The sequence below is a fragment of the Mya arenaria genome, chromosome 11, assembly GCF_026914265.1.
Source record: "Mya arenaria isolate MELC-2E11 chromosome 11, ASM2691426v1".
Taxonomy (NCBI): domain Eukaryota; kingdom Metazoa; phylum Mollusca; class Bivalvia; order Myida; family Myidae; genus Mya; species Mya arenaria.
Window position 1 is genome coordinate 18,386,528 of NC_069132.1, and position 24,169 is coordinate 18,410,696.

Consider the following 24,169-nt stretch of genomic DNA (forward strand, 5'->3'; position numbering starts at 1 on the left):
CAAACACACATATACCACAAGAACGTTCTCTGCCCGGGGATCTAATCCCGACTCTCTATTTCTTAGCCAACCAAACCATATTTGAATGAATTGATCAAAGGAATAACAAAATAAATATTTTGAGTACTAATAAAAACAAACAAACTATAAGGCTTAAGAAATGGGTTTTTGAATTAATAGCTACGTGGCCACAATTCCCCCAGTTCAAAATTCCTAAAAACGTACAAATATTAATATATATTATAATATTATAACCTCAGTCAGAAAGTAGATGGACTGATTAGCATCATCTTTTTTGAGTACATAAAACAGTAGTCATAGTAAGAAATAGGGTTTTGTTCCTTTTTAAATTGTATAGCAATGAGGACAAACACATACATGCATATTGCTCGGCCTTATCTAGGCCGATGATACAGATTTCTAATGCAGATTTGCATACAGATAATACGAAAAGTACAAAATTAGGTCAATTAATGAAACACACAAATAAGATGAACATAAAAGCAGGAAGCACCAATCATCCAACTATGAACAAGAGAAACAATAGCTACTCTCTCCGTCCAAGAAGATGATCATACTTTTAAAATGCTGATAACTTTACTTATTCTCTTAAATGTGCGGTCAGTGAAATCTTAAATTTGGGGCAATGGAACGAAATCACCTACTGCCGTTACCAGTTGTCGTTACCTTTACTACTTATATTACTATATTTGCAATATTCTAGTATCGAAAATTAAACGAATGTTGTTTCATACTGACAATATTATGTAAATGTATAGGCCATTTTTATGTAATATCGTTCGTGTCTCTAATGCAGTTTTTTTAGTCTTCTAGTTTTAGTGTCGGTAGCTTTGACCTTTGACAAAGGATGTCATCATCAGAGCAATTGCCATCATATAAAAATCGCTCTTTCTTGTATTACTTTTCTTGTTGTTTAAGAATACATAAACTTCCAACTCCAACTGAGAGGACAATAGTTCAAATTTGACATGATGAATGAACTGAAAGCTGTTAAGTTAACAAAGTGTGCATATATGTTTACCAATCACATTTTATTTTCATAAGGATTTCTAATAGATATTAGGTAAGTAACTAGGGAATTTGAGTTGATCGCCAAATATAACCATAAACATTTCAACCACATCTTCACATATAATTGAAATACCGTTCACATTAAAAAAAGAGTCTGTCGTTTTGTCCATGTGCCAATAGTTAAAGCTTGGAATTGATCAGAATTGGCTTTCATATGATTATCAGAGAACCACTGGATCAAGGAATTTCTTCTTTAGTTGTTTATATAAATATTGCTGTCTTCATCAACTACTCTGTTTTAGGGTAATGTCATTGATATAATTATATGGCTCAGTACAGTGGGCAAAGGGAACAGTATCTAAAAAGAATCGGTCCAAAAGAGATCCTTAAGGGACGCATTTATTCAATGCAAAGATCTCAAAGAAACAGGATACTATGGGGGCTGTCTATCAACAATTATATGTACATAATTAAACGAACAATATAATTGATAAGGATGTTTAAAAATCGGTCTAAGAAAAGATTCTTCAGGAACGCATTTAGTGACACTGCATTTAATATACTCACTTTGTCATAAAGTTTCACCTTTTGCAACAATTGGTTTAGAACCTAAGCGGTTAAGTCATATGTACTAAGTTTCATTAAAAGATCGTGTGTATTTAGACAAAAGACGTTTAAAGGTTCATTAATATAGTCGCCTCATATTTGTTATCATCTAGCACCTTTTTCAAGTCTTAAGTAATCTTAAAAAGTGTGCTGCGATACCCAAAAACTTGGCCTAAAAGCATATAAGGGGGGGGGGGGGTGAAATGGTTATTAGAACAATCTTTATCTTAGCCATAATGGGCAAAATGCTGGCAAGTGAGTTATTCCCCTTGTCAATAGTACTGATTTTTTGTAAAGCGGGCAAACTTGGCCAATTTTCTACTTTCCTGGGACTTGAAATGCGTGATTGGCCATTGACCAAGTTTGTAAGATGAGCGATAATAACTGTCTTTGAAAGATAAAGTAATTTAGCAAGTATGCCATCCTGACCAGTGGTCTTCTTCACTGACATTTTATCAATTTGTTAACTAATGAAGGAAATGGTAACATGGTTTAAAAAAATATTAATCCTTATATTTTCCTGAAATGACAAAATGCTTAAATAGGCAACATCTACAGTAATAAAGTATGTATACCTATATATTAAGCTTCATGTACATACTTCTGCTTGGTCATATACCGAGGTATCATTTTCACAAATTATTGTATTTTTGTAATTGCTTCCTTTGTCTGTAAAAAGGGTTTAACAATTGGCCAGAAAGACTTGCTGCCTCCAATAAAGCGCTCAATAAAATATTGACAAATCGATTTGCGTTTTAACCTGGTGACTGTTGCTCAGCATTTGTATTTTTCTATACGCTATTTAACTCGTTTTTCAAACTTACACTGACAATCTCAAGTCATGGTTTAGATTATCAAAAGTATTTTCGGAATCTGACATGTCTTCCTCAAGTACCCCCATATGCCTTCTATAATTATATGACCATGGCCTATGACAAATGCACATGAACGTAGTAAATGAAATGACACGTATGAAAGTAGGCGAATAATACATAGGATTTATACTCCTAATTCGCCTTAGCAAGAACACTTGTAATTTCACTTATACCCACATGTGCTCAGATCTCCCCTCTTCCTAAACAAACATGCGCCAAAGGAAGTTTTGTTTCTAAGAAACCATTCACAACTTATGTCAAATAATTACCATTCAAAAATATATTGTCCAGTCTGCTCAATATAGCACATTTGTATTTGCTTAAAAGTTACGATTTGCAACATGTGCCGCTTTATGTGAACCGGTTGGTTTTCGTTTTGAGACACCGTGGCAATTAAACACATGTTCGCATCACACTTAAGAGTTAATTCACAGACCGTATCGTGGTATGGTGGACGGCCACTACTGTTTGTTTACTCGTAATGCCAATCGTGATTTCTTTTCAAGTGTAAACTTAAAATTAAATATATCCTACTCTTTTATCGGTACAAAACAAACCCCTGTGTAAACAAGTCAACATCAAAACTGACCATTTGTTTAAACAGAGCCGTAGCCTATATTATCTTGAGTGGCCTGCAAATAATATCAAGAGCTACATCCAGTCTAATAGAACGGTTGCCATATCATACCTGTAAGAAACCGGTCCGAACCAGTTCAAGTAACGTTTAGGGATATGCTAACTACCAATAACCTATTTCCGGACTCTCGCGTAACATCGTACCAACGCGAGTTATTAATATAATGTTGTTATAACATGTTTCGCAATTGTTGTAAAAAGATACAAGTTTAAACTAGATGTCTGCATTTGGCTAACATGATTTCGAAGTCATATTGTGAAGGTTGCTCAAAAACTGGTCTGGCGCTTGAGCTTGCTGTGAAACTAAGCGTCTGATTGCTTTGTACGGCCTTACCTTGTTCGTTTAAACAAGATCTGATTAATAATATGACATATGTGCTTGATTTTGTATCTAAAAGAGACATATTTGCTTTTCCAGACAAAAGTCGTCATAAATAGAGCAGCTGAACTGTCATAAACTGTACGGACAGTTTAAATCTACTGTTTAATAAGAAAATGATCATAGGATCAAAAACAGCCTTTAAAGGTAAACATTAAGCGATTGTGCGTGTATCGTAGCATTTCATAATTTGATAGTATAAAACGCTCTTCTAAAGTAGCCACTGGATATTCAATTGATGCATTTAAAAAAAAAGACTGACCTCAAATTATTGAGTATATTGATATTGTCCATCGCCTGTGATAATACAAACAGAGCAAATGGAAACCGACTAAGTTGAAGGGCGTAAGAAGGCAAACAATACATCAGAGTTTTCAAGCTTGTTAAATAGCTACGTGAATCCTCAATTTAAGTCAAATTTAAGGATTCAAGAAATTCAATAAGAAAGTGCTGTCACCTCTCGGACTGAAAGGCGAGGCGGCGTTGAGAAACGTTTAACAAATAAACGTGCTTCACATAGGTTGACATGATCGACAATTCGAGCTTCAGTTGGAACAGTACCAGTTCTGGTTGAACATTACGTTGTCTGCAAATTTTCGGCCCACCGAAAGTCAGGCAATCGAAAGTTAGTTTGACAAATTTAGTAGTTTACGAGTTGTTGATATTCAATTGAGTAAGGTAACCTTCAACCTTAAATTTGTTATTTAGCCATTTTAAATGTAAAACCTATAATGTAAACGGATCGTAAGACAACATTTTAAGATTAACCATGTTGACCTTTCTTTAATTTGTATCAACATACGAGGAAAGTGTTATTATTATATACAAATCAGTTAAATATATGCTTGTCCGATGCAGCACACAAGCGATACAAATTCGAGATGACGTTGATGCGGCGAATTGGAGTGGCCTCCCTTCGATGAATAAATGCTTACTATATATGCTAAAATTCTTTCCTTTAATTCCGTCATCGTTTTGACTTGCAACTATCTAAAAATGACATTTACAATTCGAATCATTAAAATAGTTCATATAAAAGTCGTGAGTACGCCCATCGTTGATGACATCTTTTGTTCTGCTTGTACAATCGTTTTAATTTTATTGGATACTCGCTTTGTGAATTGGACTGTTTTAAAATAGCAATTATTGAATACCTTAATTAACAATAATTTTTATTTGCAATTGTTTGTAACAATTGTAGCAAAAACAATTAGTTTTATAATATAATACCACAGGAACGGTTATATAGCAGCAGATTGAATAATATACGAAGGCAAGATTAGCAGCTCAATGCCAACTGCAGAGAAAGACAAATGAGTTTGGTATTTGTTACTTAAAATGTACATCAAATCAGGCATTCCATTAAATTAAGAACAAAAGTATCGATGCAAGTATAATATGAAACGTTGCGAGGAAATTTAAAGTTAAGCCCGCATTGCATAGATCATATATCAAAATTCATCATCAAATCAAATTATGTGAAATCTAATTGCTGACAAATAACCTGAAAAGTCCATTTAATAAATCAGTATATTAATAAGCTAAAGCAACTCTTTTCTCTGTCATCCTTATTTATAAATCATGTATAACATCGTAGCTTCTTAAAATAATCATAAGCGAAATGTATAAATTCACAGATATTTGGTAAATTCTGGTTATACTGTTGCATCAATCTTAGATCAATATGATAGAGACATGGATAAAATGTGACAACTGAATAGTTTATATAAATGTGTCTATCGTAAATCCAACACCAGAACAATACATATAATGATCCACGATCTAGCAAAGTATACGTTTTTGATCAAATATATCTGAACTGAATTTTACTATCCTTCATTTTCTCTTCAATTACAAGATCGAAAAGTTCGTTCTGAGCGACCGTGAGATGAGACTTCCAATCGCCAATTATGCCTGTGAAAAGATTAATGACATATTTGGTAAACATGTAATTTTATTGTAAAACGAAAACGATAAAAGCATCCTAATATTGCAAGAGTCGTCAACCCCCTTCAGTTAGATCAACAAAATAGAGATAGGATGTATACATATAACTTTAGCAGTGATATATAAAGTAAGGTCTTATATTGGCATACCTTTCCTATAAATGGATCCACCTGGTTTCCAAGCAATCTTCCCCATCTCCATTTGTTTCGCGCTTTTGGCTTTAAGGTTCTTTATATCACAGGCATCGTACACCGCTTGGCAAAAGTCGTCTGCATCATTTGTCCCGAGAAATTGAGCAAGGCGTTTAACCTCATTTAGGCCATTCTGGACATCATAAGCAGCAAATTAAAAAAGTTTAATTTCAATTTAAATCAAATAAAACAGATTTAAAACATGATATCAAAAGTACTTTTTTGAGTGGTATATTCAACGTCTTTGTACACCAAAAGTAAATATTATTTAAATCCTATATAATTTGCCACTTGTGAGCTAACAATATCTACTCCAATGCTCAAATATTGTATAAACATAGTAAATACTTTACTGACATGAATTTACTGTAATGATCTGCAGGCAACTGAACCAGACAACTTTTCCCAAAAGGGCAATGGGAAAACTAACCGTTTTCAGATCTTCATAGAAGAGAGTATGGAACTGGTCCTTTTGTTCATTAGCTAACCGCTCATATTCTTTGACATTCTCAAAGAAACATCCATATGGCACTGAAATGATAAAAGACGTGTTTTATGTGTATATATTTTACCGTTGTAATGCTATATGCATGCATACATGTTTAAATATTGTGTTCGTGAACAATGGCCACAATGGTCTTTATGTTACGAACACTACCAGACTTGTCGCCTAATTATTTCTGAGATAATTAGAAGAAATGAAATCCAATTTTATAAAAGTATTTATAGAATATTAACTAAAATGTAAATTACAGAAACGTGCTTACATTTTCCTTCCAGAAACCACTCCAGGAAGTATTTGAATTGTCCATCATAGGCAAAATCTTTCATGCCCTTAAAATGATAGTAATACGAGACGGCACAATCCTTTGGATTCCTTATTACAATTACAACTTTGATCTTGTTTTCAGATATGTACTTTGGCAATAACTGCCATTGAAGGTGGGAATTCAAGATTCTTGGTGACGCTAGTTCGTCCATCTTTTCAATAGAAGAGGCTTCCATCATGTTGCCAACTTTGTCTAAGGCCTCTGCCATTTCAGGCTTTCCTTTGAGCAGCATCGTCATTATTTCTTGCACCCAGTGCGTTCCTGAATGGTTAAAAATAACGAACCACGTTGGTAAATGAAAGTAAATGAAAACATAAATACAAACTTCATTGTTAAGGAGATTGATGCACATTGCTATGCAAAACGAAAGTTGAAATGACACAAAAATGCCTAAGTACGTGTACGTGATAAAATATAAAATGAAATATATGTCAGTTCTACCGCATTTTGGAAATGTACAGAGTATCACGTCATCTTCTTTCATCTGCCAATTTCGTAAGGACATAATGTTTGCACCACGCTCTTCCGGTGATAGCCTAAATGGTAAAGTACAATTTATGAAATGAGTATTAATAATGGGATTTTTCGATTCGATTCGATTCGATATGACTTAATTTCTTGTACATTTTGAGTGAGGTATTTAAATATGTAAAGAATTTTGACACACATCTATTTTATGATTATTTTAAGAGTTCATAATTTTTAGCCCAATTGTATTGTACTGCTTTTTGTCCACATGGTTATTGAATTCTTGACATGGTACATATTATCTTGAAGTCAGAAATGTACCTCATGTTGTTGCTAAGGTAATTTACTTTGAAATTATCCTAATAACACATTATGAAAAGTCTTTATTTAAATGACAACTGCAATGATTACTTTATTGTTAGCAAGTGCACGAGGAGAAACAGTAACGAACCGAATAAGGACGCAGGAGAAAATCCCTCACCAAACAGATGCATAAATAATGTTAATATATTATCCTCACCTGAAGTTTGGCATTGGATAACCATCTAGAGTCATCAGGTCGTGCGGACATTGTCCATCCGGGTCCGTTAACTCGTACTTTACTGCCGACATCTTCTATTGATGCTTGCTCCTTTTAAAATATTCCGTTGAAATTACAATCAGTAAATGTATCAATGGCACATCTCAATGTATTGTTTCCAATGAAATTTTTAATTAATCTATTAAACTTTTATTTAAATCATAAGCATTCCAATTTGAGAGTGGAGCTGTATTTATACAATTTGTTATCTTATTCGATCTGATATTCACAAAAAAAATAACCGTTTAAACTTAAACCCCGTTGATAACGGTACATATGTAGAACATAAATCAGAAGAAAAAAAATAGGATGCGACCACTTTTATCTCTAGTCCTACAAAACGTTCTTTAACTGCACATTCTGCACTCGTTCCCTTGTTTTAAATGTCGAGTCCTGTCGGGTCTACCAGCCACGAGCAAAACGGTTTAACATGAAACTCTGGGACGTTGAACGGGGTAAATTCCAGTTATTTGCAACTACCGCCGGGTATGTGTAAAAATGTATAACATGGTGTATATACTGCGTGGTTTTATGTCATTTGTAAATGAAATTAGACGAGTATTTCGGTATTTTGTCAGCCAAACATTAGTGTTTTCACGATTAAATAAAAGTGAGCAATGCAACGAAAGTGTCCGCATAAGGAATAAGTATAAGTATAAGAAAAGCCTAGTAAGAATTAATTAATTACTCAAACGGGATAGCGGTATTATAAGTTAGTAGGTGGCCAGATATAGGCTATACAGAGTAAAATAAACGCTAGCGGTTGTAACCGAAGCTAGAACCTTGGTATTGTTTCCTGCGACCCGTATATTCCCTATCGGATCACTTACTTCTACTGACCCCGTATAGTATATTTCACGTCGTCAACCTGTTCTCGTTGATCAACCCGCCAAAATTATCTTGGAAATATTTCTTTAAATAGTCTTCGGAATCGGAAAATATACATTATTTAAGTACGTTATGAAGATGAATGTGCAAATATGAAACATATGGAGTCAACGCGTGAGCAGTCCTAGACGGATTGCGTTGCGTCATTCATTGCGTGTGATATCGCTTATCGCACGGTCACACGAACACCAACTATCCATGCGTTTTAAATTTGAGGCATAAAACAGTTTGTGATAAAAGAAATCAATAGTTTTCGGATGATAAAAAAATAACACATGCAACAAGTTTCTGTTTATGTGTGAAGTTGAAAGAGCATTGTACGTACTGTTGGAATAAGCTAAGTTTGGAAAGAGCTAGTACGGTACATGTTTTTGTTAAAGCTGCACTCTCGCAGATTGAACGTTTTGACAATTTCTTTGTTTTTTGTCTTCGAACGACCAATTTTTGTGAAAATGCTTTGAAACCAGTTATATAAGACTGCTGACAAAATATTAGATCACATATTTATATACGTGAAGTTAGCGGCCTAGCGGCGTGAAGTTAGCGGCCTAGCGGCCTAGCGGCATGAAGTTAGCGGCCAAGCGGCCTAGTGGCGTGAAGTTAGCGGCCTGGCGGCCTAGCGGCGTGAAGTTGGCGGCCTAGCGGCCTAATTATTTTTTTCTATTTCCAAGCAACTGTTAATGCGGTTTTTTAAAACAATAATAAATCAAGGTTTTTAATTCATATAATTACATAGCGGCCTTAAATTGTTATCTATTCAGAATATTTTTCTTAACCTTTTATTCTAAAACAATTTTAGACTAACTGTTTTATGCACAAATTATCACTCTGAAGCGTTTTTCAACTTTTTTTCAAAAATGTCAATCAAGCACTTCAGCGACCTAGCGGCGTGAAATTAGCGGCCTAGCGGCCTAAATTGAATTCTATTTCAAAGCATGTATACATGCATTTTCTTCTAAAACAATGACATTTTAACTGTTTTTATGCACAAATTAACACATTGAAGCGATTATCAACAGTTTTCTTCCAAAAACGTCGATACAGCAGTCAGCTAATTCAAAGCATTAAACAAGCCTGTTCTTCTAAAACAATGATGTATTTACTGTTTTTATGCACAAATTATCACTCTGAAGCGTTTTTCATTTTTTTCCCCAAAAAAGTCGATCAAGCACTTCAGCGGCCTAGCGGCGTGAAGTTAGCGGCCTGGCGGCCTAGCGGCCTGGCGGCCTAGCGGCCTAGCGGCCTAAAATGGTATCCTATTTCAAACCATGTATACATGCATTTCCTTCTAAAACAATGACATATTAGCTGTTTTTATTCACAAATAACACATGAAGCTATTAGCGATTATCAACAGGTTTTTTTTAAAGCGTCGATTAAGCAGTCAGCTATTTTAAAGCATTAAACATGCCTGATCTTCTAAAACAATGATATATTTACTGTTTTATGCACAAATTATCACTCTGAAGCGTTTTTTTTATTTTTTTTTCAAAAAAATCGATCGAGCACTTCAGCGGCTTAGCGGCCTAGCAGCGTGAAGTTAGCGGCCTGGCGGCCTAGCGGCCTAGCGGCCTAGCGGCCTAAAATGGTTTCCTATTTCAAAGCATGTATACATGCATTTTCTTCTAAAACAATGACATATTAACTGTTTTTATGCACAAATTAACACTTTGAAGCTATTAGCGATTATCAACAGTTTTTTTTCAAAAGCGTCGATTGAGCAGTCAGCTATTTCAAAGCATTAAACATGGCTGTTCTTCTAAAACAATGATATATTAACTGTTTTTATGCACAAATTATCACTCTAAAGCGTTTTTTTCATTTTTTTCCAAAAAAGTCGATCGAGCACTTCAGCGGCCTAGCGTGTTTTTATGCACAAATCATCACTCTGAACCATTTTAGGCCGCTAGGCCGCCAGGCCGCCAGGCCGCCAGGCCGCTTACTTCACGCCGCTAGGCCGCTAGGCCGCTGAAGTGCTCGATCGACTTTTTTGAAAAAAAAAAACGCTTCAGAGTGATAATTTGCTAGGCCACTAGGCCGCTGAAGTGCTCGATCAATTTTTTTGGAAAAAAGAAAAGAAAAACGCTTCAGAGTGATAATTTGTGCATAAAAACAGTAAATACATCATTGTTTTAGAAGAACAGGCATGTTTAATGCTTTGAATTAGCTGACTGCTTTATCGACGCTTTTGGAAAAAAAACTGTTGATAATCGCTTCAATGTGTTAATTTGTGCATAAAAACAGTTAAAATGTCATTGTTTTAGAAGAAAATGCATGTATACATGCTTTGAAATAGGATTCAATTTAGGCCGCTAGGCCGCTAATTTCACGCCGCTATGCCGCTAGGTCGCTGAAGTGCACGCTTTAGAGTGATAATTTGTGCATAAAACAGTTAGTTTGAAATTGTTTTAGAATAAAAGGTAAATAAAAATATTCTGAATAGATAACAATTTAAGGCCGCTATGTAACTATATGAATATAAAACCTTGATTTATCATTGTTAAAAAAAACGCATTAACAATCGCTTAGAAATAGAAAAAATAATTAGGCCGCCAGGCCGCTAGGCGGCCAACTTCACGCCGCTAGGCCGCTAGGCCGCCAGGCCGCTAACTTCACGCCGCTAGGCCGCTAGTCCGCTAACTTCACGCCGGTAGGCCGCTAGGCCGCTAACTTCACGTACATCACATATTTTTATATTCTAGTTAAAAAATTGGTGTTTTATGCTTTTTTCTTAAACCGTAAGTAACGGTTTAAACCATAACACATTAATTTTCGAACGGAAATATGAAAATCTGCGATCTGATCTTTTTCAGCCATCTTTTAACATTGGTTTGCAAATATTTACGCAAAAATCTGCTCTTTCCAAAACAAAAAATAAAAAAAGTTGTAAAAACGGTATATCTGAACCAAAAATGAAATTCTCCATAAGCCTTTACCAATTAACAGAACAAACTTCTCGTAAGAGCACAAACTACCTTTCCGGTTTTATGGTTTGAAAGAGATTGCTCTTTGACAATTATGTCAAGGGCAATATTCCTTCTTGCCATCAGTTAAGTCTTCAAAAATGTCATGGCCTGAACTATTGTAAAACGGGGTTAGAAACACATACAGGACATAAATACGGTATGTGCAGTTGATAGGTTTGGGGGACACTCCGAGTAACGTCCTCTGTAAACCACTGCTGAATTAAGTATAATCATGCCAGAATTTTATTTACACAATAAGTATCCCTATCATAACAGGATTTTAAGATTTTATACCTTAACTATCAACTATCATTGAATATAAATAGCGTTTAACCGTGATGAAATCTGGTACATAACAGCCATTTACAACTACTTGATCAATCCATATAAAGTTGATTCCTTTATTTTGCAAAATCAGCCAAAAACAACTTTACCAGTTAACATTTTCTAGCTGATTTAATTGAAAATACTTTCTTAAGATGATTTTACCTTTAAAATTGGAAATAATCCGTCTTTGGACGGCAATGTTTCAATATCCCACACAGTCACATACTGAATCTGATTATTACTGGTATTAATCGTTCGTATTTCTATGGCGACGTTCTCAAAAACCTCCGTAAAATTAAAATGCTTCCCAAAATAAGACTTACTGATCAACTTAACTACATTTTACATACTTTTTTGAATCGAGGGTATAACGGTACTTTTACATGATGCATGTCGTATCTCTAAAACTGTTTCATGACTGCTGATCCTGGCTCAGGGTAAGCGTTATTTTCCCAATAAGAGAATATTCGTAAAGTTTTCGACTAATTTTGTTCTTACTTCGAAGAATATTACACTGCATTTTTATGTTCTTTATTAATATATTATATTTTCATTGTGTTTACCTCCTAGTTTTGTACAATGACACATGTATTATAAGACTTAACGAAGACATAATTCTAACCTTAAGGCGAGTTATATAAGATAGTTTCTCCTCGTATCAATGAAAATAAATCTAAACCCCTCCACGTTTTATACCATTCCCCGACTATCCGTTTAAACTAGACTGAATTAAACAAGAAAGCGACTTTGCCACTGGCGAAAAATACCTAGTGACTACATATACCTAACACGAGGGCGACTGATTAAATATTGTTAGTATAGTGCCATAATCACAGTAAGATTTGACGTTCCACGCTAAATAAAGTGACCCTATTTGCATGAATGCTCTCAACTATTTTCTGTAGAATGCCAAAATTTAACTCTTGCATATGAAAGGTCCGTGCACCATACAAGCATGGTATATACAAGGTTAAAGGTACCATGCAGTGAATATGTCAACATCATTAATTTGGGCACAAATTATGTCTATTTTAAAGTCTGAAATGAAATGTCAAACTTTTGCGAATATAATCGATATATTAGCCGACTAATATTTTCGAATATTGTAAATTTCCAATATTGCAGATCATCGGAAAAGTCCGAGTTCTCGTTCGTAAATTTCCGTCTGTGACGTCGGAGTCGGTACTCGTATCCGCCATATTGTTTATTTTCATTGAAAAGAACTACATGGATGCTTGTTAAAGTATGGACTATTGATTATTGTGAACAATGGGATGGTCTCGGTGTTGTGTGAGGAATGTAGTAATGCGCCGGGAAATGATATAAGTCTGCACACAATTCCCACAATAGAGAAAAAAAACTCCGAAAACAATTTATTTGTGCAATTCAGATGACGGGATCTGACTGAGTGTTCCAAGGCCGGATGGCAAGGTCCCTCGAAAAGCGTTTCTGTAAAAGCACAGCTTGTAGCTCTGAACATTTTGAGTTCGCGATGACTACCAGAACTAGCTGCTGTCTCGGTCTAACATAAAGAACTATTTTGATAGACGAAGCTATCCCCACAGTTTTTGGCGACAAAGCGAAGTAAAGTGTTTGTAAACTGTCTTTTCCAGAACAAATAATTTTGTATTTAACATGTAAACAAGCTAGTGCAATACAAAAAGTAGCAAAAATATGTCACAAACATCTTAAATGATTGCATAGGAGTCCTGCAATTCCTAATAATGCTGTGATTGGAACTGTCCCCGAAATCTTTGAACTGCATATGATGGAACTACAACACGCAACTCTCTTCCCAATAACCTTTACATCACCTGGCAAACTGACGATATTATAGCTTATGGCTTTTTTCCGTGAAAACATCTAGTCTCGAGTTTTTTGTTCAACATCACGGCTGCATTCCGAACTATTTCCGTTATTTTCCGTGCTTGTATGAAATATAGGGTAATAAACCGTTTGGCAACGGGTTAAATGATGTGGGGTAACAATTACCAATCAAAAGATTATGCCGAATAGAACCTTTAACGAAAAGACCAAAAGCTGCAAAGTAACTTCAACTATTCACGCAGTCTGAGTTCTTTAAAAAGGATTCGAATATAGATTTCTTCGTGAAGAGAAATACTATTTATTTCTACTATGTGAGTGAGCAACATACGGATTCGTAGTTTTATTAGCAACGAGGCTTGTCTTTCTAATACTGTGTTTGCATAATCTTAGTGTGCAAATGTGAACGCCATTCAGTTTAACTAGAAATGCTTGTAAAACAGTATGCCAACATAACACTGCAAGTGAACTAATGGATAAAGGTGTGTAGGAAGACATGCATTGGATATAAAAAGTTGTACTACTTTTCAGAAAGGATAGACATTTTTTTCGACTTATGAACTATTTGATCCTTACTAACAGGTCACCTCGTTCAAGAATTATTTTGATGAAAGCGTTATCCAAACCATTATGGTTTCCTTTTGGTTAATGGCAATATACATTTGAAGTTTCATGATCCCATATCAAAACGTTCTCAAGCTATGCTGCGGAAGATGTGTTCACAGTTGACCGCGGCTTTGACGTTTAACCCACTGACCAAACAATATGGTCATCTACTAGCGAGTAGCAAGGTCATACGGACGTTTAATGAGGTAGTTTAGAAATATTACACGGACAATGGTATCCCCGTAATGTAAACTGTGGCATTCACTCTTAACCTAGATACTGGCCTAAAACATCAGAGCCACTGATTTTTAAGGGTAACCTACCACGTAAGCTGCATGGTACTACGCAAATTGTTCTTAAGCTATTTAGCTAACAGAATTAAAAAAAATCATTTTTCGTCATAACATAAAACACAATCAGGGTCTTTTAGTGGTCAAGTTTTTCCTAGCTCAAACTGGTTTGGTGCGGACAATGCATAGTCTATTGATAGACCGACAGTCAAACACACCATCAAACAGACTAATGACCCATGTTATTCGAATTGAAATTGTACGACGAGGAAAAAGTAAAATCTGTGACGTTTCGAGAAGCCAGTTTCATTACATGCAATAGTTTCATTGTAATTGAGAACTTAACTTGAAGCTTCGATTTATTTAGCTCAACTTAGTAGACACTACTTTAAACATGGCATATATATGTTTTGAGAGTATTTAAAATCTATATACCTATTCTATAGTAAGATTTACGTGACATGTACATAATTACTGCTGGTGCTGATGATTCTATTTGGCTCGTTTTAATAAACTTATGAAAACTTAATTTAGTTTAAAAGGTTTTAATAAGGTGGATTCACAGTAACGATTACTCATAATAATTCTAAATTTCTTTACTATTGCAATACCATTTTTATAAAAGTTTACCGCCTGATCGACTTTATACTATTGATCCCGATCTAGCATACGATAAATAGGTTAACAGGACGACATTCATCGCTAAATACTAACTGAAGTTATAGACAAACAAAGTCTGGTGTCAATGCTCTATAATATATAACACATCATGCGTTCCATTCCATTTAAACAAAAATATTGTAGCAATTACATGTATACTAAGCAAAGCCCGAATTGCTTTAATTAGACATTACAAAGCACGACAAAATCATATTATTTAAATATTTGACGAATAGCCGAACAAGATTGTTTTACTTAATCAATGAATCAATAAGCTGAAACAACTGATTTCTAATTATACTTGTTCACAAACGATAAGTATCATACCATTGCTTCTTGATCTGATCAAATGTGAAATGAATTCTCAGTTATTTTTTTTTTTATGTTTATAATGTTGTAATTATCATCATTCGGAGAAAAAACGGCAAGCTTATAGAAACATGAATGAAATATGATAGTTCAGTTGCTGTTAATTGTTTGTCGTATGTTCAACACCAGAACAACGATTCTTATAATCCACGATTTAGCATCAGGTGTACATATGATATCAAATATATCTGAACTGAATTTTACTGTCCTTCATCTTGTCAGCAATAACTCGATCGAAAAGTTCGTTCTGTGCGACCGTGAGATGTGACTTCCAATCGCCAATTATACCTGTGAAAGGATTAAAACATATTTTGTAAATATACAACCTTTGTAATGATCGAAAGCGATGAAGGCAAAACAATTTTGCATGTGTCTTCAAACCGCTTCAGAAAGATAAGTTAAACAGAAAAAGCAACTAAAATGGCATTTGAACGTCTTTGGAATCTTACACAACAATGTTAACTCTGATATACCTTTACGGTAGATAGATCCACCTGGTTTCCAAATGTTCGGCCTCCCTTCCTTCGGCTGCGCAACTTTGGCTTTAAGGTTTTTTATATCACACGCATCATACACCGCTTGGCAAAAGTCGTCCGCATCATTCGTTCTGAGGAACTGAGCAAGGCGTTTAACCTCTTGTAGGCCATTCTGAAAATCATAAAAAAGCAAGTTATAAGGTCGAATGCAATTTCGTTCCGTTATAAAAGATAAAATGAAAGAGTTTCTTTGAGTGATATATTCAACGTCTATGAACATCATCTAGTTCATGAACATCAAATTATCCTATCATAAGTAATCGCCACAGTGAACTTAAATTTCTTTTCAAAGCTGACATTGATTTAACATAGTAGATAATAAACTGAAATGGACCATTGATCTACAAGCAAATGAACCAGACGATGTTTGTCCCAAAGTTAATGTTAAAACTAACCGTTTTCAGATCCTCGTAAAAGAGAGTATGAAATTGGTCCTTTTGTTCATTTGCTAATAGCTCATATTCTTTGACACTCTCGAAGAAACAGCCATATGGCACTGAAATGAAATAAGTAGGGTTTTATTACTTTATTCAAATTTATATTTATCACTCTAATGCCATACGCAAACCTTCAAGGATATGAAGGCATGCATTCATGATCAAACTGTGTGTTTGCTGTCTTGTATTTTTCATTCAAATGACCCTAATGGTCTTCATTTTATGAATACTACCATGCACTGCCCTTATTACATTAGTATTTACTTGTTACAAAGTTATATGGTAGTGTATGTGTCACAAACAGACGAAGGACGTGAATACTTGTGTTAATGCACTCATAGACATAGTTATATGAATAACAAACCCGTGCTTACATTTGCCTTCCAGGAACCACTCAAGGAAGTATTCGAATTTTCCATCATAGTCATAGTTATTCATGCCCTTCATATGATAGTAAAACGAGACGGCAACATCCTTTGGATTTCTCAATACAACTACAACTTTGTTTTTGTTTTCAGAAATGTACTTTGGCAATAACTGCCATTTAAGGTGTGAATTCAAGATTCTTGGTGATGGTAGCTCGTTCATCCTGTCAATAGAACTGGCTTCCATCATCGTGCCACCTTTGTCTACGGTCTCGACCATTTCAGGCTTTCCTTTGAGCAGCATCGTCATTATTTCTTGGACCCAGTGCGTTCCTGTGTGGTCAAACATAATAAACGCATAATTGACTCTTGCTAGATGTACATTTAACATCCAGTCTGGTAATTTCATGCAGAAGTTGTACAGATATGCTTTACGACTGTTCAAGTAAGAAGTCAATACTAAAGGATTCAATGCAATATATTTCAGTTCTACCGCATTTCGGAGGAGTACATAATATGACGTCATTTTCTTTCATCTGCCAGTCTCGTAAAGACAAAATGTTTGCACCACGCTCTTCCGGTGATAGTCTAAATGTAAAATAAAATTGATCAAAAGAGTATTATATTGGGAATTCTTGTGTTGGTACGTTCTTTTTATTTCTTTTTGCATGGTTTGAGTGAAGTATTCCTTAATTAAAACTGCAATGATGGCCTTCATGTTAGCTTGTTAACGAGGAGAACCAGTTATAAAGGAATACGGACGCAGGAAACAATAACATACCAATCAGATACATACATCAATTTAATAAAAACAAATCTTACCTGAATGTTGGCAGAGGGTCACCATCTAGAGTCATAAGATGTTTGGGACCTTGTCCCTCCGGATCCGTAAGCTCGTGCTTTAGCGCCGACATTTCTTAGTGGTTGTTTCTGATGAAATATGTTGACCTTTTAGAACGTAATTAAAGTGACACTCTTCTTCAACATCGATACAAACACATGTACAACAAACATCAATTTTGACTGATAAACCTTTAACTACTTACTAAATAATGCATTTATGGAAAATATTAAATGCTGAACTCAAGATTGTAACCGTGAAAATTTTATAGCAGAAAGCGCAAAAATCTTAAATGATTGGTGAATGCTTAAATATGTACTGCGATCTACTATAGACTCATAAGGTTGAAATACCGTGTTTTAAGGTTCAAATTAAACTCGGTATCCTTCATAAGAACCATTGTTTCCGACATTCATTCATCCTTTTTGGAATATTAAAACAATATTATTAATTATGGTAAATCTTATCTAGGAGTAAGAGTACATCTTTAAATGAGAGCGTAGTTCAATGGAATATCTTAATTTATTGTTTCGAAATAAAAAGATGTCCGTACTTTCTGTTAATCCTTAATCACACTATCTAACCGAATTTAAATTTTATTGTGATATATAAGGCCTCCAGCACATATACATATAACAGAAACATTTATTAACGCTATACAATGATAACATAAGATCAGAATTGACACTATTACAATACACGATAACGTTCCGATACAATAAATGACAGTCCCTTTTTTAATATTTCAAGAAAATAGCTTAACAGTTTTCATGTCCGTGTGTTTAGTTTTAACTGATATGAATATTACTAATGTCCAACCTTATAAATAATCCGAATTTACCGAATCCGAGTACTGTAACTATACGTCTAACCCTATATGACTACTCACTATTGACAATTGATAGTTGAATGATTACATTGGCTAATCTGAAGATAATTTATTAACAAAATATGTTTTATCCGTTATGAAATTCACAATGTTTTTCATCCAACACGTATATTTATGTCAAATACAATGTCCTCGGCTTATGTAGAACATCGTTCTAACTTTTAACCTAATGAATAACGCTACGTTTGTAGAACATAAATCAGTAGACACTAGCTAGTATGCATAAACCTTTATATTTAGTCCTATAAAATGCCCTTCAATTGCACTATATGTACTAGTTATCTTTGTAATTGAAGGTCCTTGTTACCACTGCCGGTAAGGCTGGGTCTTACCACCAACGAACAAAAGGGCTTTAGATGAAAGAATTTCAGGGACGTAATACGCGGTGAATTGAAATATACGGATACGTTTAAAAATGAATAGCACGGTGTATATCGTCACCCTAGTGCAATAACGCAGTATATGCATATAAATAGAAGCAGATATTAAGCTCTTGCACTAAGCTGACGATGTATTGCGTGGTTTTACGACATATGTAACTAACAGTTTGGTGCGTATTCGGACATTTCGCAACCGACACTAGGGTTTTTCGTTTGCCAATATTTACCCATATGAACAATGCTAGCAAAGTGGCCGCATACACTTTTGAAATGGGAATAACAAAGCCCATTTAAGTAGCTCATGGTGGGTGTAGGTACGGGCAATATAATTTCATTTTAAACACGGTTAACACAATAACGCTTAAAAGTACTGGATTGTTGTAAAATGTGACGCTGTACACCATTCCCTATGCGTTTTAATTTGTTGTACAGACTGAAAGAAAAGAAATCGACATTTTCCGCATAAATACTAATCTTATCTTTCAAGTTTCTATATATATGTCAAATTAAGAACGTAACCTTTTTGTTTTAATAAGATCTGTTTGATATTTTACGGTGCATGTAATTTTTAAGAGGTAAATTTAATAGCCATGTCTCCATGGACATTACCAAGTGAACAGCACAAACAACCTTTTAGGAACCATTATTTGATAGAGTTTGTTAATTGACAATACTGTTAAGTGCAACATTCCTCTTGCCATTAACAAAGTGTTCAATAATGTCATGTGCTGAAATGATGTTAAATTGTATAGATAAACTGACAGGAAATATACCGTGTCTGTTTTGCGTGCTGTGCTGAAGTTCTCAAATCATGTCAATGTAAATGGCAGTAGCTGCTTTCAAACTAGTTGCGTATTTAAGCTCTTTGCACTGTTTTTGTGTCTCGTTGTATTTTGCTCCTGGATGGTTAAGCCCCATAATGAGAACGAAATTCATAAATGTTGCGGTAATATGTTATAGGTGCCATCAGACGAACTCCTAGCAATATAGGTTCCTGACTAGTTTATGTTGGTATAATTGCTCGGGACATATGGCTATCAGTAAGGTAAGATTAAGAAGTCGCAACAATGCCAGAGTACTTATGTATTTGGTATATACAAATTAGTGTCAGCTTAAACATGAAGACAGCTGAAGGCTGATATAAATTACTCTCGTGTCCGGAGAACCAGTACTGTGTCTTTGAGAGGTCATGAGAAAGTACACGTAGTGAGGATCGAATCCACATTCTCCGAATCCACATTCTCATTATTCCAAATAAGCAATGATTTACACTTCCTTTTTTATGTATTCTGATTTTAATGTCATAAAATAAAACCTATATGCACAATGTTTCTTGTTTAATATATATCATTTATACAAGTGTTTTTGTTTACAGGTGTTAACTTGTCCTCAAGTTAATGCATACTTTGACAAGATTTACCTTTTACGTTTCTTTATTTAGGATCAAATCATTAGGAAGGAAATATTAGCTAATACATGTCGCTTTTATTTTTAATAATGGTTTCCTTATTTGTTCCCAGTTTTAGTACAATGATGCTTTTTATTATGAAACTCTATGATCACACAGTTTTAAACCTTTTATATTATAAGGCAGACTGTGTGTGATGTTATTAGTTTCAAACAATAACTGCATCGAATCTTTGAAAAGTTTTTGCATTAGGTGCTCTGAATTGTATTCCTCCGTCTGCAGATAGAGTTGGGATCTCTTATCATAGAAGTACTGGGGGTCTACCTATACCTTTATTATTATTTGTTTTATTGATAAGTTTCCTCAAGCTAATGCATACTTTGATAATATTTAACTTTTGCGTTTTATCTTTATTAAGGATTGTTGGAATAAGAGTGACGTTTGTACACATAAACTGGTTTAAACCCACAGTAAATTACATTTTACTGACCGTTCCAAGGCGGTACCTAACAATTCTTGATAAGCATACCTAGTTTTTTATATAAAGTATGTATGCACTGTGCTGTTTGTGAAGTTGTGTGCTGTTTCTCTATGTTTCTTGTTTTGGATTTTATGTTCTATGTTTTTGACGTTTACCCAGTGCCATTAAACCGGGTTTATGTTTAAACTTTTTGCTACTGAGCTATAATAACTATGCTATGAAACAGTAATTAGATAATATCATTGAGAGCAAAAGTATTGAACGCCACATATCAAAGAGAAATAACTAGAAAAAACAATCGCAACAATCAATACAAGAGTTAGAAGCCCTGATTGAGACAAAACATATGTCATTATCTAACTGTACAAAAACATACGAGTGAATATGAGTGTTCAAATGAAAAATGTTATTTTGGAACTGATAATGAAATAGATGTGAATAATTGTTACTTAGTATTTAAATCGACAAGTTGAATAAGGAAAATGGATTTTTTAAAGTAACATAAGAAATGTACATTCAGATTCTTACTGATATTTTCAGATCAAACAAAGTAGAAATACTGGATCAAACTTCATGTGACTATTCATAATCATTTAACAGCTTGGAGACCAGCTGGAACATTGGATCCTTGGGGAGTTTCTTCAGGGCAAACTCTCGCTGGCACGTGTAACGGGGGTCTGTCTTCACCAACACTGCATTGCTATAACCTGGCACAATCTGTCAGGACTTGAGTGTGCTCCTGACAAAGTTCTTCATCTGTCTCTCCGTGATGTCATCAACGACCTGTTCTCGCACCTTCTCCAGCCATATCAGCACTTGCTGGTTAGCAAGTCCGTCGAGGGGTCCATCCAGTCCGTTCACACCGGCAGCAAAGCTGAGATAGTTACGCGACTGGAACTGTGCATGTTGAAACCAAATCAGACCAGGACCTGAAAGTTGGAGTTGAAAGGCAAGAGCCTTTGGTGAGTTCAAAGTTATGTTCACCAGAGTCTTATATGCCTCAAATTCAGGCAAAACTGGGACGCATCATCAGTACAATAACAGGAGAACTATTTGTCCATTTTTATGTACTGAGTATTAGGTGCACATAATTGTTTATATTTTATATAAAAATTTAGATTCTCAACCATGTTATTCCTTTTCTTAATTTATTTAGGAAAGAAAGAATAAACTTCAGAAATACACGTGTTCTATCTATTCCCTAAAACTAGGACAAAAATATTTTATCGGTTACACATCGCTATAATCTTATAGGAGCGCAACCCCAGATTGCCCATAAACACAACAATCTGTCAAGGTCAATTTTCTAGAAATGTGTTATTGCTGAGATAAATATTAATTTAATTCAAATCAACACATATAAGTGTAATAAAAACGTTTCTAATAGACAAATAAGAAATTTCTAGTATTGATTTAAGGTATCCGATGTAGACGTTGTATAGTTATATGTTAAAATGAATTGCCGGTGATCCAAAATACAGCTGGTATCACTCAAAAGGATATTTGTTTACTTACAACTATTATAAAAAATAATTGACCGATACGCCATTATAGAAATAGTTTTTCACAGCTCATACTGTTGAAGGACAAACATTTATTAACGCCATTTGTTTCGGTATGCTATTGTTTTCTGGCGCTTTTCATAAACTCCTTTTAAATGATACCAACATGATATGGGGTCATCTGGCATCCAAAACGTTCATACTTGTACTTGTACAAAGTAGAACGAAGCCTTCTTCCACTTAAATGTATACTTCGAACAATCTACATATTTTAAAACAATATACAAATGAAAAACTGCAAAGAAGGGGAATTGTCTTTATACACATTTCCTAATAAAACCGGAACATTCAAAGGAAACGAATAAGATTCCGACACATGGCAATTAAAATAAAAAGAAGATTTTATAAATTTTATATTGATATTTTTCTAGCCAAATGTATGTCATGTTAACGTTGACACAGTTTGGGATAAGTAAATGTCATTATACCAATCTTTATTCCAATCCTGCATACATAACTTTATTATTGTCTTGCCATGTAGCATTGGACCGTCAGACTCGTCCCTTAGTTTCATTAATGGTGTACGGTCATCGTACATTTGATGTTTCTGATGTACCTGCATTATTCTGCCCTTGCAAGGCCATATCCGGATTGAAATGAAACACAGCGACATGTTGCACTGGTTAAATACTTGCAATGCAATTGCATGCATGTAGATCCGTCATTGCTGCATACAGGTAGACATGTCTTCACTATTTGGTTGTCGAAAATTTCATATGAATGGAATCATTCTCCTTATATACTCAAAACAATGGTAATACTACGTACAAAACAGTTCCTCGATTTTGTAGCAGTGAGTTATCTAAATCGATTATTCTGCACTTTCCTTCTCAATATATTTTCCTTAACACCTTCGAAGGTCGCCATCAATTCCTTGTAATCCATCATGTCTGCTCAAATTCTCACAATCCCGCTAATGTGCGCGGACTCATATCCCATTTCTGTTGACGTAAGAATATAAATTATATATATATTTAAAAATCGTCCAGACTAATGAACGTTTCTGACCTTTATTCTGCAACACGTGGAAAATACTTTTCAATCCGGTTTAGTGTTGTCATGAAACAAAACGTAACTTTCAGGAATATTCAATATATATATGAAAAACTACAGAAACAAGCTCAGTAGCCAAAAATTTAAACATAAACTCCACAAACAACACAGCACCTATATACTATATAAAATTAGGTTTATTTATCAAAGTTTGTTAGGTACCGCCATCAAACCAAAGATAATGCTGAACGACTTTAGCGATGACTTAAGTCTTAATCTAAATATATTGGATATTCAAATGATACATATGAAAGATATCACGGCACTCACCGCCAACATCACCGACCCATTTTAGACAAACATCTTAAAGTGTTTTCATTTCTAGCTCGAAAAATAAGAAGGTTTACTTCTCGCACCGGCGTTAGCATGTGCGTCTGCGTCGGCACCGCTTAAAGTTTTAGGGTAAGTTGATATTTTCAATCAATCGAACAAAGACAGGAACGAATATTTATTATTATGGACAGACGTTTTTATTTCTCATGCTCAATGTTCTTTGCTTATGCGTAACGTACTCTTGTGAAAATACAAAGTTCTAACGTGTTTTTCTCTTCTTATTCTACAATATGAATAACAGGAAATAATAGTGACAAGACCCTTAGCAAAACAAGTAGCGACGATCCTGTCTATAGACACAAGGTCCAAATATTAATAAACCAAACTGAATCAATTCACGAAAATATGCCTAAGGATTGACGGTCAGATGCTTTGATATAGTAGCTTTTGATCGTTGAACTAACCCAACG

General features: G+C 34.7%; 2 protein-coding genes across 5 annotated transcripts; both read right to left on the reverse strand.

Moving 5' to 3' along the window:
• Positions 1 to 4,662: 4,662 nt before the first annotated feature.
• Positions 4,663 to 7,688, reverse strand: LOC128209756 (alcohol sulfotransferase-like). The gene is made up of 6 exons (XM_052913945.1): positions 7,485 to 7,688; positions 6,938 to 7,032; positions 6,434 to 6,757; positions 6,097 to 6,197; positions 5,625 to 5,799; positions 4,663 to 5,442 (listed from the first exon to the last, which is right to left on the reverse strand). Exons 1-6 carry the CDS (start codon positions 7,574 to 7,576, stop codon positions 5,333 to 5,335), a joined length of 897 nt encoding a protein of 298 aa, XP_052769905.1. The 5' UTR covers positions 7,577 to 7,688; the 3' UTR covers positions 4,663 to 5,332.
• A 7,494-nt stretch (positions 7,689 to 15,182) lies between these two features.
• LOC128207556 (sulfotransferase 1B1-like) lies at positions 15,183 to 18,726 on the reverse strand. 4 transcript variants are annotated; one of them, XM_052910540.1, is made up of 7 exons: positions 18,571 to 18,726; positions 17,635 to 17,742; positions 17,306 to 17,400; positions 16,822 to 17,145; positions 16,406 to 16,506; positions 15,948 to 16,122; positions 15,183 to 15,762 (listed from the first exon to the last, which is right to left on the reverse strand). In XM_052910540.1, the coding sequence occupies exons 2-7, from the start codon at positions 17,724 to 17,726 to the stop codon at positions 15,653 to 15,655; spliced, it is 897 nt and encodes a 298-aa protein (XP_052766500.1). In that variant the 5' UTR covers positions 17,727 to 17,742; positions 18,571 to 18,726; the 3' UTR covers positions 15,183 to 15,652. The 4 variants fall into 4 exon arrangements, with proteins under 4 accessions (XP_052766500.1, XP_052766502.1, XP_052766499.1 ...); XM_052910542.1 differs by having other exon boundaries at positions 18,543 to 18,711; XM_052910539.1 differs by having other exon boundaries at positions 18,473 to 18,710.
• Between the last annotated feature and the right edge of the window lie 5,443 nt (positions 18,727 to 24,169).